The sequence below is a fragment of the Calypte anna genome, chromosome 4A, assembly GCF_003957555.1.
Source record: "Calypte anna isolate BGI_N300 chromosome 4A, bCalAnn1_v1.p, whole genome shotgun sequence".
Taxonomy (NCBI): domain Eukaryota; kingdom Metazoa; phylum Chordata; class Aves; order Apodiformes; family Trochilidae; genus Calypte; species Calypte anna.
The window spans coordinates 15,536,305-15,553,719 of NC_044248.1; the positions used below are offsets into that span (position 1 = coordinate 15,536,305).

A 17,415-nucleotide genomic window follows, 5' to 3' on the forward strand; every position below is an offset into this window, starting at 1 on the left:
TTTATACCAAAGGCTCTTTCAGTTCAGGAACAGAATCACTATCTTGAGGACAAACTGATGATCTAATTTACCTCTGATCTGGAATGGATTAGGAAGGCAATTAATTTTACATATTCTTGAGCTTTACCATGCTATTCTTCCATGTATATATCAGGACTTTCTCATAGAGTTATTGGTCCTCTCTCCAGAGAGAGAAATTATTTTCTAGGCATTTCACCCAATAGTTCAATACAATTAATAAATTGGAGAGTAATCAAGATCATAAAAATATTCATCAAGAAGTAAGATGTCCTAAAACACTGCTGAAATAATTTGCTGCCATTCATCTCCTTCACATTTCCTTTATTTCACCTATTCATTTTCCCTAGTCCTTTCAACAGCTTTATTCATTTTCTCTACCACTGCCTACCAGGTTTTGCTCATTATGACTGCACACGCATCTCCATTTCCTCTTTATGTATTGATACTTCTAAAATTATTTTTTGAAACATCCTCATCTTGTGCATTCTGTACTTCACTGTTATTATAAAAATTTTAGGTTCCCATAAAACTAAAAGCACCAAATAGATTTTTTGGGGCAGAGAAAATTGTGGACATCTGTATTTTACTTGCTCAAATACCTTTCTGCCTTTCAGGAGACATTTTAGGAGTTGTCTTTGCTTTGTGTTATGCTTTTCTGCAGTGACAGCAGGTGGTGGCTTAGTGGCAATTTTAAAATATGTTACTGTACATTACAAACAGTACAATAGTGCTTTGGATGGAAACACTTCTTTAAAAATCCACAATCAAGATGACATTCCTAGTTTTCTCTCTCTTTTATAGGGTCTTGCTCTTGGACAATTCTACAACATCACAAAGCAGGGCCACTCACTCTGCTGTTAAAAAACTCCTACGCCTACGCAAATAAATTCTGGATATTAATTAGTAATAATATAAGATGGCAAGATGGGTGTTTTTTTTTTTAAAACAAACAAATTTGTATTTTCACTTGATTTACTAGGTTTATTAAATATTTACATTATTGCTTTCCAGTTACTCTCTAATATGTATGATATATTAAACACACAGAAAAGATTTGGTTTTAATTATCATTTATTTCATAGTTTTTCACTTTTCCTTCCTTCTCAGTATAAATGTTTTTCTTTAAACTGAAACACTTTCAAAACACCATTATTGCAGTCATCTACCTGTTAGCTTGATTTTTTATTTCATTATCAGCCATTAGGCAAATAAAAGGTAAGCCATATAATCTGATTTTGTTGATGGAACGTGATGCAACTTCAGGCAATTGAAAAATAAACAATGCTTTGCCTCTCCAACAACCATAAACAGCATGTAAGAAGGCCACCAGAAAATACATCTCAGAAAACTGTCAGAAGTGCAAAAAGTCCATAGAGTAAAGCACATGGGTATGCAATGAGAAGCTGCTGTCCTTCCATAGCCAGTGCAGAGGTAAAAATTTTGGAGGCTGACAGACTACACCATCCAATAATAAACACAGCTAACAAAGTTCCCAGGGTCCCCCTAGAGAAAAACAAATGAAAACAAGACAAAGTCTACTTGTTAGTAAATGTAGCATTAAAACTTATCAAACTCAAGTTTACATCTAGCAGTTGATCAGGTAACAGTCACTGGAAAAGTCAAGGGCTGACTGACATTATGAAAGTGAAGCCTGAGAAACAAATTAAAATGGGAAAAGGGTGCAAAAAGTAAAGGTAATTTCTTCATCAAGGATAAAAGCAGCAGCGTCAACAAAAGTACTGCTGAAATGACAAATGCAATTCAAAGAAATCTCCTGGGGGTCCAGCAAATGCAGCAGGTCAAGTTTGACTTTAAAGCTATCAAAGACCCTATTGCAGCCCAAATCATCTTGCAGTTGTTATGATCTAAAATGACTCCACAGACCTACTCTTAGATCAGGTAGTGTGATGACCTGGAGGGATTGATTGCCTTTTTGCAGCACACAGCACAATGTGCCTTGGACTCTGAAGAGGGGCCACAAGGCTCTTAAACACTCACACATCAGCTGAACAGAAGGTGCTGATGACCTCCAAAGAGAGAAGCCCACCTGGTCTTTTAAAAAAGAGTGAACACTGAGAGAAAGCAAGGCATGGGAAGAAAACCACTGAAAAAAAATATTTGCTCATCCTGGCATATTTCTCTGCACACTGAAAGGATGGTGGCTCTCTACACTGCCAATCGGTCTCAGCTGAGCCCTTATGAAGTTACATTCTGCTACCTCTTGGGCTCAGGCTGGTCTGCAGAACTGGTGATTATTGGGCTATGGTCAAAAACCCATGGAAATATTCCTGCAGATTACAGAGAGATTACTGTTAAACTCTTTAGGAACAAAATCTCACCAATAAGTAATGTTTCTCATATGCTTTATTTGCACTCTGTATTGGCAGCCTGCTCCTGTAAAATGCATGAGATCATGCACTCAATATGGTCCTAAGAACCTAATGAGACTGGCTGCATTACACAACTTTGCTTTCAGTCTCAAGGACTTTGAGAATGAATGAATCTCTGCCACTTGCTAACAGGCTTCTTGGTGCCTTATTCTTCCAAAGTATCAGCAAAATAGAACCAGAAGAGAGAGACAGACTGCCTATACTTACTCAGGTCTATTTATCAGAAATAATATCCCCTAATATAATTATTGCAATTAAACCATGATGAGTAGAACTCACCTTATTTAACTGACTTAGTTTAACTACTTTAATCATATCACATGAAATAGTTAATTTCTTGGCAATCCAGTCTGGAGACCAGTAAGGTACTTAGTGTTGTCAGCTCTTGGGTCTTTGTGTAAGGAAGGATTGAACTGATTTTAAGATGACCCAGCAACTTGCAACCTCTTGCAACTTCAACGTGTTAAAAATAAAACATTAATGACCATGTGATTCAATATCCTCAATTTAAATATTCTTTTAAACCTATATAGCAGCATCCAGGGAAATTACACTGGGCTCTGTGAATCAAGTTCCTGCCCCCAGCTCAAAAGTGCTAAGCTGCCCTCTTAAGCAACTAGACAGAAATTCAGAGCTGGTAGGGACATCTCTTTGAGCATGCCACCCACGGTGGCAGAGGGATAGGATGTCAAAGGCAAATATTATGCAATAACAATTTTCAGCTAGTGTTATGACTCTTTAGGATGTAGCACATTTTAGAGCTGTGGCTGTTCTGAGAAGCCAATGGCCTTTCAAGGTTTGTTCCAGGACTGCACTTAGCAGGATAGAAAGGTGACAGACAATCATATTGTGACCAAGCAATATTTCTGTGCACTTATAAACTCAGTCTTTCATTTAACAACACATTGTTGCCAAAGGAATGGTTTGGATTTAGTGGAGAGCTTGAGCTGGGCATGTCCATGAGGGCCAAGTCTTCAAGCATGGGAGAGGGGCAAAAAGTAGATGTCAGGTTCACAGTGACTGGGGTAGGACTGTCATGACAGTGAGATGAGAGGGCAGACATGAATGGACCCTCTCCACTCCTCTCTCTCAAATCCTGTAGATAGAGTCACCAAACAGGTCTTTTTAATCAGCTGAGTCTACAAATTCCTTTCTCCACTCTTAAGCTCATTTCCTTCGCTAAATGCCTTGACCACTTTGTTCAAGGAAATGATAGTAAAAAGTTGCTTTTTTTTCCAGAAAAAAAGTCTGCTGATGTTTCTCCTAGAAGGCCGGAATAATCAACTTGGGTGCAGATTTGATATCAGGACAAATGAGCACAAAGCAAGTTTTGAGACAGTCTTTTTTCAGGCAACTTTATGTAAGACAAGTGGTATTCTCTTCAGTACCATTAAGCACCCAACAGGTTCAATATTTTGTGAAACACATAATCATGAAAATTGAAAACTTTTGGATTAATATCTAACTTTGTATATATATGTATCCATTATCTTAAGCATATTTTCTGTGAAAACAAAGACTAAAGTTAGTTCCTGACCGTCTGAAATGGACTCAAATAATTTTTTGACATAATATAATCATGCATGTGTTCCTGTCTTTTCCATTTAAAATAAGTATTAAAAATTGTTATTAAAAATAATGATAGACATGTTGACTTCAAAATTTGCCAAACAATTTTAATAGCATGTTCATAAGAGCTAACCCTTTTATTTGTGTTTAAGCTGTTTCATATAGTGAATAGGAAATGACTGCAGAATCCTGTAAATAGTCACTTAACATTATAAATTAATTTCAGAAATAATGGTTTAATTTTGTAAAGTCAGTACAGATCTTTGAAAGATGTGTTTTCTGTAAAGTCACAGCATTGTACAAACGTACAGTGTGTGCTTGGGGATTCCTTGTACAGACAATACCCTGAGCAGCTGTAACAGCTGTTTTGGAGTTTGTCCCATCTGTCTTATGATTATTATTTGCACCTTTTATTAGGGTGGATTATCAAACAGGTTAATCAAGAAAATATGAGAAGTTCAAAAGAACAGAGAATGAACAGTGCCATTCTTCAGTGCCATTACTGTTCATCTCATCAAAGACATCTCAGAAACACTTCAAAATTCAGATTATGGTCAAGTGAACTATCATAGCTCCACAGGAACATGCAACAATGATTGTGCCAAAATCTTTATCCCACTAAATAATTTCCTTAAAAATTACTAAATACTTACACAAAATTGCCTACTTTCCATAGAAAACAAACAGTGGCATTTCTTATTCATCAGTTGCCAAGTCCCATATGTTACAGATGGGAGAGTTAAAAATGTGAGTGAGCAACAAAGACTAAGGAGAAGTACCATTATTAAACAATGGATAAAAATACTGCTCAAGGCCTTCAGGAACCTGGAGCTTCCTTGTGCTTTGTTGTATGTGAACATGGAGGTAGATAAAGTCTGTCTCTCAAAAGGCCTACAGAATGAGGGGGAAGGAGAGGCTTCCATGCAGATTTCCCATTCATAGGCATATTACTGAACACACCCTCCACTCCCCTTACCCCCTACCCATGGCACAGATACATATATCACCACATGTTTAGTTTTTCAAAGTTTGTAAAGTTATTTTCAGGTTTGCAACTAAACCACAGCTTTAGCTCAGCATACAGAGACTCTACTACATCTCAAACACTTCTTCTAATGCTCCAGGTCATTAAGGGTTGACTGGTTGTTTCACTGTGTCACACAGAAGTTGGTTTACAGAAAAAAAGTATAAGGATGGGAGCCTGACACTACGGATAAAAAAAGGAGCAGAAGAATCAGACGTATATAACCAGTCCAGGAGTTGCTTTTAAAATTGGTACCTGAGTTTTGCCACTGTTGCCTCTGTAAAACAAAACCAGCACATTTGAGGCTTCTGCACATATCAAAGCCACTCTCAGTCCTCGTAGCAAACAGTGGATTTAAGAGCTCAAAATGAATGTATATCACCCCTCTCAAACACAGTTCAGTTTGTCCGTTCTCACCCTTGGCACTCATTAAAAAATTGTGGTTTTCTTCACAGTTTTGGAAGCCAAAAATCACTAAATAATCATTAACAATGTTTTGTATAATACCAGCCTCTGATCTACTGTCCTCCACATGATTCCTGTTACCACAGACTGGTACTTACTGTAGTGAGAAGACGACTGCAGTAGAGGACAAGATGACCATGGGCAGCAGGCAGTATCCCAAGACACTTGCGACGCAGCCATGTGACACTCCTGAGACGCTCATCAGGTTCAGCAGGGCATGCATAGCAAGGCATCCGATGGCACTCATGCCATACACATAGCTGAAATGAACTTTTCCTGCCTGGAATAAATATGAGCAAGCATGAAGCACCAGAAGTGAGAAAGTGACTGCAAAGGGGTGGGAGAAGACAGACGGAATCTACCGCGTTTGTTCCTTTTTCTTGTTGACACTTTCTCTTCCCTTCGCCTACACTGGTTCAACCGTAAATCACAGCTGATGTTTTTGGGGTGATTTTTGCATAAAAAAAATTCCAAGGTGCAATTGTGAGAATGTGCTTGTAGTGAAGGTGAACTCATAAGGCTGATTCTCAGTCTTACTGGACAGGACAGGAATTGGTTGGGGAGACTTGGGGAGGTCTATTGTGTTACAAACTGAGAAATAATTATGGAAAGCACATTTCAATGTCAGGAAAAATCTTTCCAAAAGGTGCACAGGAGGCTATGGAAAAGTATTGTAAATAAAATTATGACCCCAGTTACCCTATATGCTTCACAATTTACTGCATACCTCCATCTTTAAGCAGGTCTGCAAAACAATAAGTAAAATTTTGCTGAAAGTATGTTGGTTTTCAGGGTGGAGGTGTCCATGCTTGACTACCATGAGAAAGACACATCTCTGTAGTTAGATCAATACAACCTGTTCATTTCAACATAAACCTTAGTAGTAACTGTCAGATTGTGTTCTTTTTTTGTTCCAATAGATGAAAAATTCCCCAGGTGATATTTTCTTCCAGGTTTTATTCCTTTGTGTGAATTTACTGCCTGTGAAAGACACCAGCCTGACAGCCTGGAATCTGATGTTTTCTAATTTATACATAAAGCTGGTACAAGAGGCAGCAATGGCCACAGCACCACCAACTCTTTATCTCCTGCTATCATTTTGAAAGATCACCTCCAGGCACAAGGGCATTTTTCACTCCCCAAAATGAACACTAATAAAACAGTGCTAAATACTGTTTCTCTCTATCAAAGTTTCCCACAAATGAAATATTAGATGGCATCTATGCAGTACTACGATTTTCACATCTGTATGCCAGAAATAAACATCTGTACAACAGAAAAAATCAGTGATTAGGATAAAGAAGGTTGTGCTTGCTTTGTGTTGAAACATAGTATCTTAAAAATAACTTGCATTTGTGAGGGAGAAAGGTCAAACCTGGGACTCAACTTCACAAATGAAGGGCCACAATGCATCACCTTCCTAACATTCAACAGTATGTATATACATAGTTAAAATATAAGTGTGTTTGTGCATACATAAACTGAGATACTGCACACGTTACATATTGCATACGATAAACCACATGAGAATCAAAACTAAAAATTTGTTAGCTTATATGTGGATTCTCTTGTGATGAATAAGGTGGAAATATTTTTGAAGGTTTGTTCATGTTTTGCAATATTTTGCAAATGCTTGCAGCTTTTCATTTGCTAGTACTTTAATAAAACCTGTGGGAAAACAACTATCTGTGAGGACCCTGCTCATCAGCTTTCTGTACCCATTTAGGCAGAAGTTGATCACTGGATGCCTGCACTATTTGAACTGGACAGATATAAAGCAACACAGTGGAGAGACCCTAGTGTAGAGGTGACATAACCTGAACATCCTAATGTTGCAGAGTCTAACAGCTCACCAGCTCCAGTCGGAGAGCTGTGCATGTTTATGTGAAAGGCAGCTTCACTGAATAAGCCCTGCCTCTCCATCAGCACTGTTATCCTGTTTTCAGCCTGATCTGGCTCACTGCTGAGCTCTCCTCTGGTTCCTGTCCTCAAGGTTAGTCAGGTACTGCCAGGTTGCCTATACCCTCACAATAACCTAAGTGTTGGTCTTTTCCTCACAAGTGCATTCCATCATAAAAGAATACTCTATTTCTGAACTAAAAATGCAAGTCTTCCTATTTAGGTACAGTCTCTTTCTCACATTTGCACACTGCTGGTTTAAAGTAATAAGGAAAAATTGCTTCACCTAATAAAAATGATAGCTAGAAATACTATGGGAGAGCAATACTAGCTCAGATTATTATCAATTACAATTTCAGTCACTACATATCTGTAGTTAACCATCTGCAACAGTTTGGTGCAGCCATTACTGTATACTGATTAAGAAAACCTCTGTTTCCAACAGATACAACAGCAATTACAGATGTTTAGACTGTTTGTTTCAATGCATTTAATTATTCCATACAGCACTATTTAGCACCTTAGTTTAAGAAATTGATGAGACAGAGGTGAAGGGAGCATAACACTAGTAGCTAACTGATCTCTCCATTTGTTGAAAGGTTTGATTCATGGTGCAGGACAATGAGAGAGAGAAAAAAATATCAGCTGAACATGGTGGTTCCAATTCTAGTCTTAACATATGTAAATATAGTGACTCACACACACGGGAATACTCCCAATTCACACTGATGTAAGCAAAACCAGAAACAGGCTTGATTAGTCTGGCAGGCTTTGATGAATGGAAAGAGCTAAATTTGTCCTGCGGAAGGAACAAGGTTAGAAGAAAGTCAGAGTTTGTGTGACTGCACCTGCCTGGAGTGGGTACTTCTATCCTTAGTGTAAGTGGATGGAGAAGTCTGAGTTCATACAGAGGACTGTGTGAAATGTAAAGCAGCTGAGACTCAGGTTTCTGCTAACTTTTGCACTGCCGTTGATCTGCAGTGGAGCTGCCCTGTTTCACACCAGTATGAGGAATATCAAATCCTGCTGCCAGGTTACCAATCCTTCCCTCTCTCTCTCTGTGCTCTGAAAGTACCAGTAGTGTTGGGAAAATATCTGTGCATATTTTTCCATAGTTAAAAAGCTGAAACTAAATAAAATTTATAAAGTATTTTTAGAAACAAGCTCTCAATCAAATTATGTTCCCGGTGCTATTCGAAGAGAATAATTCAAATACTGAAAGATATTAGTGCTAACACAGCTGAAGAGCCACTTCAGCATTCAAATGCATCCTAGATAAAATGAGCAGCCTGTATTTATAAGATGGCCCATGGAAATCCCATAGAATGATCGCTTTAAAGCTCTGGCACAAAACATTAGATTGTGTCAGTGAAGTTCTGCTGCCCTGAAACTGGAACATTGAAAACAGTTGTTTTTCTAATGGCACTTAAAATTCTTAATACTCTAGAAAAAATATGGTAATTGAAGTACTTTATTTCCATAACAGTAGTTTAATATTCATTAAATTGTTGGTTATCCAGGGAGCAAAATCTACAGCAACCATAACCATTTTGTTTTCATTCTATCTTTAGTTTAGCTTCCCTTCCATTTTCCTGACTATATCAAATTCCACACTTTCAGCTTTTATTCCTCTCATATCTTATCTCTTAGGTGGCAAATAGCCTGTCCTCTCTAGTTTTTCACCTTATTTTCCTTTTATTCCCTTTCCTGCTGCCTCTTCCACCCTTTTAAAAGATTTTTATTTTTATAGGGACGTAAATAATAATACTTGCCATTTATATTGCAGCTTGCACATTCAAGGTACTGCACTGACATTACAAATTGAGAAAGAACTTGCAAGTCTTCTGATTTGGCACTACTATCACAGGGGAAACAAAGAGTTAGAGCTCTGCTTCTCTCACCCCAGGTGCAGAGCAGTAGGTAAAGCTCTTCCTCGAATGGTCCCACTTTATCCCCATCTGAGAAATTGCTGCTGATAATCCTGGTTGTGCCTCAGCAGCACCAGAGCCCCCTGTTGTCAGTGATATCTGAAGTACTGTACAATACCTGTTCAACTTTCCTCCTGTAGGAAAGCTACATTCATAAAGAGAAAAATGGTTAAACACAGGCTACCATATTTTGTTTAACAGGTGATATAGAAAAAGAACATAACCTTAAGAAAGCAATAGCAAAATTTATGGGAAGATATTTGTTCTGGTTTGGGCCTGGATAGAACCGATCTTCTTTCTAGTAATTTTACCTTCTACATAACTGCACTTGCTGAAATTAATGGCATGTTTCTCAGTCAGTGTCTGCTTCTAGGACTGATAACTTTCTATGTTTATAGTTACTACTGGAGCATGGTATGCAGAGCCAAGGCCACTGCTTGGTTCTGAAAAACATCTTACACTCCAGAAAGAGAAAGGTAATAAGCAGGTCACATCTCTGACTCTCCTGTGGGGAAGAGCAGATCAGAGAGGTGACCAAAATTGACCAAACTTGGTATTTCCTCTCATGCTCATCATACTCAGTATAAATCTGAGGGATCACAAGGATTAAGACCTCTTCAACCATGGCCAGAATCCTGTGAGGACTCTGCCCATTCTTCTCTGCCTTTGATCCCAATCTGCATACCCCTGAATCTCTGCCTTCCTGCCTCCCTCTGCTGCTGGCTTCAGAAGCCCAGCTGCTGGGACTTTTCCAGAGCCTGCTCTGCAGCCTTGGTGGTGACATGAGTGTTATTCAGGGGGAATGCAATAGGATTTTGCATGTATTTGTACATATTTCAGTGTTATCCTTTTCATCACTACTGTTACAGTAAATCTACGTAGTTCAGTTTCCTACCTGTAAGTCTCCCTTATCTCTTTCCTTTCCCTAAAGGAAAAGGGAGAGAGGTTAATAGAGAGCACCTGTCATTCATTTAATTGCTTGTGCATTTTTAAACTGCAACCATGCTGCAGATTTGAGGTGAGATGGAAAAGGTTATTTCCATTTTGTTTTTCAAATTATTTCAGTTAAATATTTTTTATATCTCTGCACTCCCCCAAATGACACTGAGAGAAGAACATTTCAAAACAGTAACAAGGATGATAGAAAAACTGGGCTGGTTTGCTGTGCCTTTTCATTTCCCCCTTTAAAACCTCTTTGTTTGATCTTTACCTAGTGCACACTGTCAATCTGTAGGTGTTCAGAGCCTTCCTAGAATATACACTGCACAGATTTGTCCTTTGCTCATATTAAAATCCATCCCCCCCAAATGGTGTGCTCTTTTATTTCCACAGGAAGTACTGCATGACTTGTATTACATCTGTATTAATTTTATCTTTCTGTAGGCACTTTCAAAGCAAGAAGATTTTTTAATATATAATCCTGGAACAAATAGCAGCAAATTACAGATTTTATGCCAGCATTAGATCTTCTGTGACCTCACATGCATTAAATTGTTAGAAAAGAAATCTCTCTGGATATCTGCTACGTCCTACCAGCAGCAATGTTGCTCCAAGGGCCAAACAGAAAACCACAGGTCCGGTGAGGTCTGTCTCATTCATAATGCTGCCATCTGCAGGCTTCATGGGATTCAGAACTGTTAATGTTTTTTGCCATATATGCTCAAAATTGATTCCAAGTTCTGCAACAAGAAATTCCAGGGTTGTTAATCTGTCCCAAGTAACAACACTTTTACAGAATGTCACTTGCTATCAAAAAACCCCAAAAAAGCAAACAAATGAATAGCTTTAACAATGTATTTTGTAGTGGGAAGATGATGTCCCAGCTATATACCCTGTGTATCTGAGCATCAGCTCTGATTCTGAATTGGAATACTAATTTATTAAATCCAATTTTAGGTAGTGAACCAAAAGATTTTTCCTCAGTATTTTTGAGTTAATATTTGTTTTCCCTATATTTAAAACATATACATCTAATGCCACACTAACTTAGATGTTGAAAAATATGCTAATTAACAGTAGCTGCAGAATTCAAGATACTCAGGAACACTGAGAACAGAGATCTATGTTTTAATTCTGGCAAATCTGACAAGAGATGTGTCTTAAGCCTGAAATGCCAGAGGCAATTAGAAATGACATTCTTCTCTTCAAGCCAAATTAGTAATACTTTATACAGTGCTTCCTCAACTACTTTTTTTTCCCCATTTAAAAAGTAATTATTGAGGAACTCTAGAAAGACAACAAAATTCTTCCCTATGAAAGTCAATGGGAATTCTACCATTAACTTTACTGGGGCAAGATTTCTCCTGTAACTTCTGCAGAAATACCTCAGCCTGAAAGAGCGATCATCTTCCCTGAGAAGCTCCAGCAAAGGAAAAGTTAAGAACTGGGTGTCAGAATTACCAAGACTTACATGTGTTAGATCTGTCTGGAAAGACAAGTCTTTCCAAACAGAAATCTTATTCCTTGCTATAACCTTAATATAAATTTTCCCCCAGTCCATCGTCTTGAGCTGAGCCTGAACATTATATAAATAAAATTATTTGGTATTAAAATATGTGTATTTGGTCAGATTTATGAGTTACACAGACATTCTTATCTCTGAAGCCCTGTGGATAAGAAGCAGCTATATTTCAACATCCACAGGCTGGGCTTCTTGTGGAATTAAATACTTTGAAATCTGAGAGATAGAGATGTAACAGTCATTAATATCAAACAGGGTGATCTGCCTGTTTTTGAGACTATAATAGTGCATTTTAAGTAGTAAAAACTCTGCTTGCTATCCAGTATGCAAAAGTGGGCTGAATTTTCTTTTTACATTATGCTGAAAAATTGCAAATTCTGTAGCACAAATATTTTAACTACAAAATCAGATACTAGCATTCATGATGGTTCGATCATCACAAAGAATGATCTTGTTCATGCAGTCAAATGGTCAACTAATTGAAGCTGAAAGCAGCTTTCTCAATATTTTCCCTACTGAAACATGTTATTTAGCATTTTCAAAGTACTAAATTTATTAGTAGATATGCCAAAGAGATTATTATCAGTATTTATTAATTATAGATGCACCAATGCACAGAAGATAAACACAGAAATCTTTGGAAATGTGAATGCAAAACTTATTGTGATGCTGTCATCTAGTGGTAGTAAAGTATATGCTATATACACCACAAGGTCAAACTAATCCATGGTAAATTTAAAGAAGGTGTAGGTTTGAGGGTCAGGGGCTGATGACTGATTTTGGTACCACCAGGCTTGGCAGCTCTGTTATAGTTGCTCTAGAAACTTCCACTAGCTGGCAAAGAAAAATACAGGCACCCCTAGGAGCAACACACATCATCTGAGGTTTTAATTTTACCTTCTAGCAAAGGAGGTTCCTCATCAAATCCATCAGTGTAACTAAGATGAGAGAGAGTGTCAGGACTCTGTGTTGGCTGCAAAATTTGCCCCGTGTAACCCTGAGAGGACAGAAGCATTTCTGATGGGACAAAAGCAGAGGTTGGAGGTTGCTCTCCTCTCTGGCTCCTGGGACAAGAAGGAAACGACAGCAAAAACAAGTAATGGCAAAGAGCAAGTTCACAGCAGTTTAATGCTGCTCACTGTGTGCAAAGGTTTACATTTTCACCTATTTTCAAATTGGAGGATTTGAAAAATTTTCAGGTGCTGCTGCTGCCGCATTTGGTGAGTTCTGAGCTGCTGAACATGGCTTTGGTGGCCTTCACTGCAACCCCCCTGAAACCAGGCAGGGCTTCTTGCCCACCTGCCAACAGCTTGCAGCCCATTGCACCCACTTCTGTGCCCATCCAGCTCAGGGAATGGAACAGTCCAGGCCCCACGATGGGGTAAGATTTATGAGCTGTGAGAGCTCTCACAAATTAGGGCATTTCTGACTTTTCCACCAAGCTGCCCAGTGAAATTCCTCAGATATGTCCATGCTGCTAAGGGAAGAACAATTTTATATTTAGATAATTTTTTTTTCTTGAATCTGAGAAAGAGCCTAAAGAATTTCCAGCAATATGCATCCCCAAATCCACATTAATAACACGAAGCTCAGTCACTCCGTTTAGGTAAACAATATATAACATCTTTACATATAAAAGTAGCACAGAACTCAATCCTTTAAAAAGAGAGGTTTTATTGTAGTGAAATGAGGCAACCAGGTGCCACTAATTACCAGGGAGTGGGCATGAGCTTGTATTAAGCCCACCCATGCCTGATTAAGACAGGCCCTAACTGCACACGAGCAGGATTAGGGGGCCAATAAAAGGTGAGGCTTGAAGCACAGGCTCAGCTCAGTCCTGAGCAAGCTATGAGGGTGCTCAGTTGCTCTTGGAGCAACAGCATGGATCCAGGCTAGTCAACCTTGAGGGCTACAGGCTTAGAGCACTACTCATGAGTCTCTGCTGGAACACCTGGTTGGACCTTGACTGTCGTACTCTTAGAGTGGTTTGTCTTGCAACATTTTATCATAAGTAATTATGTCTTTGAGAAAGTCTAAGTGATTTCTTGAAGTTCTTCCCTGCTGCTTTCTGTGATTCCCTAATTATTATATATTATTTTTGTATGACCAGAAGGCAAAAAGCAAATTTCACTCATTTCACTGGAACCACTGGATGCAGTGACATCCAAAAAGGCTTATAGTACAAATGAAAAGAAAACCAGAGGACAGCTGGGAAAACAGCAAGGATACAACACAAAAGCCCAGAAACTCCTAGGGAGAGCTAAAACAAACCTCTCACCCTTTGACTGCACTCTTTGCATGTGCTTTAACTAAACCCATTCTTTATTTGCTGTGATTTTCCAGAGGGGTGGCACATTCTCTGTGGAGCACCAGCACCATTGGTAGGGCTGAATAAATTCCTTTGTGGGACACAAAGGTTTTTTGCCAGGAGGTCCAAACACATGTCTGGGAGGCCTGAACACATCTCCTGCTGGTCTCTGTAAACTCAAAGCCAGGCATCAGCTGCTGAACAGAGAACCTGCAGCAACACCCAGCTCCCTACCTCGCAGCCATGGAGAAATCCGAATGGAAAACTCTGAGAATTCTTTCCCTTCTTTGTAGTGTACTTACTTTCCACTTCCGTAGAGGTTTTCATTAGATCCATGACTGTTGTAAGCTTCTTCCTGGTCCTCTATAGTATAATTGGACTGGTAAAAGTCAATGTGAAACTGCTCAAAATTTGACATTCTGATTGAAAAAAAAAAGATTGTAAGAATTGATAAAACAGCCTTTATAACAAGCCAAAATCTATGTTTTGAACTGTCCTAAACTGAAATGAAAACAATAACCCTTAAAGACACACATTTAAGAGAATCTTTCTGTAGAATCTCATGATAATTTTCAAATGACAAAACCAGACTCTTTACTTTCATTTTTTGTAACAAGAGAAACTAAATCTCCTGTTGTAGTTAATTACTGTACATTAATTTACAAGTGATACTTAAGACTTCCTGTCTCATTAGTGTTACCAAAAAGAACTTAATTAACTTTGGAAGTAAACTGCTGTGCTAAATATTTATTTTTCCTATTTTAAAATAAAATTGTGGCCATGTCTGAAACTTTAGAATTTAATGCTTTTAAGAGTATTTTGGGATTCAAAACCAACTGATATTTTCAGCCATTTATGTTTTGCAATATTATGTGTGACAATCTTAAAACAACAGGAAAATACAAATATATTAGCAGACTTTGTGATTGCTGACTAAGGACACTGTAGCTGGAATATAAAGAGAACCAGTGAAACCTTCTTACTGATTAGTTACATGAGAGAAGAGTATACTGAATGATTGACTGAATAGTAAAGAAAACACAGAATGAATGAAGACACATGTCAGTCACTCTTGCTGGCCCATAGTTTTGGTCTGTGGCTATGGACTGAATAGATTTAAAAAAGAACAAGTTGTTTGTTTTCTCTTCTGCATTGCAACTAACATAGGACGGGTCCATCCTGGTTTGGGGACTATGGATTTTGCACACACCAGGCCCATTTCATGTATCCAGTGTTCAGGTTGTATGAGTCATGTACAGCAACATAAGAAATGAAGCCCATTGTTTCTGTGAAACATCACATACCTTTTGGAATCATAGAGTGTTCCCAATTGCAAGATAAGTTTATTAATCTCTAAATTTGGTCTAGGTGGTCTTAAGTTATCAGCATCGTTGAAGCTCCACAAAACAGCTTCCAAATTGCCAGGTCTACCAAGACTAGGAATTCCATGCCTTGAGGAAGAGTATCCACAAGATAAAGGACTGACTCTGTTTTGCCTGTTTTACCTTTATGCTGATCCACAGGCAGCAGGGATATTAAACCTGCTTAGAGCAGGGCACCAGTTCAGGGAGTCCCCAAAACACCAATGGGCTGAGTCTGGAGGGCAGCTTTGGGAATTGCCTGGTCCAAGCCCCTGCCCAAAGCAGGGTCATTGACAGCATGCTGCTCAGGGCCATGTCTAATCAGGGTTCGAGAAGTGCTTTGTCATCTCTACTGACTCCCATCAGGTGGTTGTATTCATTGATGAGACCCTATGAGACCTCTCCCCTTCCAGCTAAAGTTGTTCAGGCATGAAGAGGAGGCTCAGGGGAGACCTCATCGCTCTCTACAACTCCCTGAAGGGAGATTGGAGCCAAGTGGGTGTCGGTCTCTTTTCCCAGGCAACTCTCAGCAAGACAAAAGGGCACGGTCTTAAGTTGTGCCAGGGGAGGTATAGCATGAGGAGCCATTCTTGCTCCTGAAGCTCGACGAGCTGCTGGTCTCTTCCAGGACTCCAGCCACCACACAGCGCTTCCAGGGTAGAAGTGTAGCGGGAAGAGCCTTTCTTGCTCCAGAGGCTCGACGAGCTGCTGGCCTCTCCATGCCTTGCACCAGAGTGAGCTGAGGTGTCTTCTGTGGGTGTGTGTCCCACCTTTATTGGCCCCCTGGTCTTGCTCATGCCCAATAGGGGCCTGTCCTAATCAGGCACAGGTGGACTTACACCCACTCTTTGGCAACTCAAGGCACCTGGTTGACAATGATTCTCTACAGGGAGGTTTAGGTTGGACATTAGAAAGAATTTCTTTACCGAGAGGGTGATCAGACATTGGAATGGGCTGCCCAGGGAAGTAGTGGATTCTCCATCCCTGGAAATATTTAAAAAGAGACTGATGTGGCATTCAGTGCCATGGTCTGGTAACTGCAGTGGTAGTGGATCAAGGGTTGGACTTGATGATCTCTGAGGTCCCTTCCAACCCAGCCAATTCTATGATTCTATGATTTAGGTGAAGGTCTGAGCAGGATTTTCTGGTAAATGCAGAGATCTGTGCATGTGTTTCACCACAGGGCTAGCATTTATGGTATTAAACTCTTTAAAACTCACGGAGAAGTTATATAAACTGACTGATAACCATATCCAGTTTCCTTAGATTTTCATGTAAGATATTAATCTCTCCTAACATTCCCCATTTTCCTCACTTTTGCCCTCTTTATACCTTGCCAAATGCCGTTGGCAAAAATATGCTTTTCCTCTCCCAGTTACTCTCAGTTATCTCTATAATTATCAAGCACAAACTACTTATGGAAAAGATCTTTGCAAAACTGTTTGTGAGTAAAATTTATAAAGATTAGTATTCCATCACAAAATGCTGCATATTAAAGATTCTAAATGGTGTCCCATAACCAGACTAATCTTCATTTACCTAGCACATTCAAAGTAGAAGTTAGATTTTCTTAACTGCTTAACCAGTCATGAAGGATTTCCAAAATTAGAATTAAATTAATATAAATTAATATAAACTAATGTAAATTAAAGAGTATTAAGCTATTTATTGTGTTTTTTCTCAGAACTAAACACCAGTTATGCATTTGTTCAACAAAAATTTTACATAGGATATATTTTTTAAAACTTCAGCTGATACCTCTACCCCAATAGTCCAGTTCCAGTAAGTCTTTAATGTTCTTTGCTCTTACTAAAAGAAATGAAATAGTTACTTAACCACGTATGCTACAGCTCATGAAGCAGAAAGATAAACTTGATTTTCAAGTTAATTTGGAGCTAAGGTTACTTACTTTTTAAGATACTAGATGAAAACTCCAGTCTGTTCAATTTACATGCTTGAGGACACCTAAAATACCCTCTTGCCTCAACA

General features: G+C 38.8%; 1 protein-coding gene across 4 annotated transcripts; it reads right to left on the bottom strand.

The window, feature by feature from the left end:
- Positions 1-1,237: 1,237 nt before the first annotated feature.
- On the bottom strand, positions 1,238-17,415 carry YIPF7 (Yip1 domain family member 7). Of its 4 annotated transcripts, none has more exons than XM_030450245.1 (6): positions 17,336-17,415; positions 14,368-14,484; positions 12,655-12,821; positions 10,830-10,975; positions 5,568-5,749; positions 1,238-1,524 (listed from the first exon to the last, which is right to left on the bottom strand). In XM_030450245.1, exons 2-6 carry the CDS (start codon positions 14,481-14,483, stop codon positions 1,362-1,364), a joined length of 774 nt encoding a protein of 257 aa, XP_030306105.1. In that variant the 5' UTR covers position 14,484; positions 17,336-17,415; the 3' UTR covers positions 1,238-1,361. The 4 variants fall into 4 exon arrangements, with proteins under 4 accessions (XP_030306105.1, XP_030306106.1, XP_030306108.1 ...); XM_030450246.1 differs by having other exon boundaries at positions 14,368-14,488; positions 17,336-17,401; XM_030450248.1 differs by having other exon boundaries at positions 14,368-14,428; positions 17,336-17,379.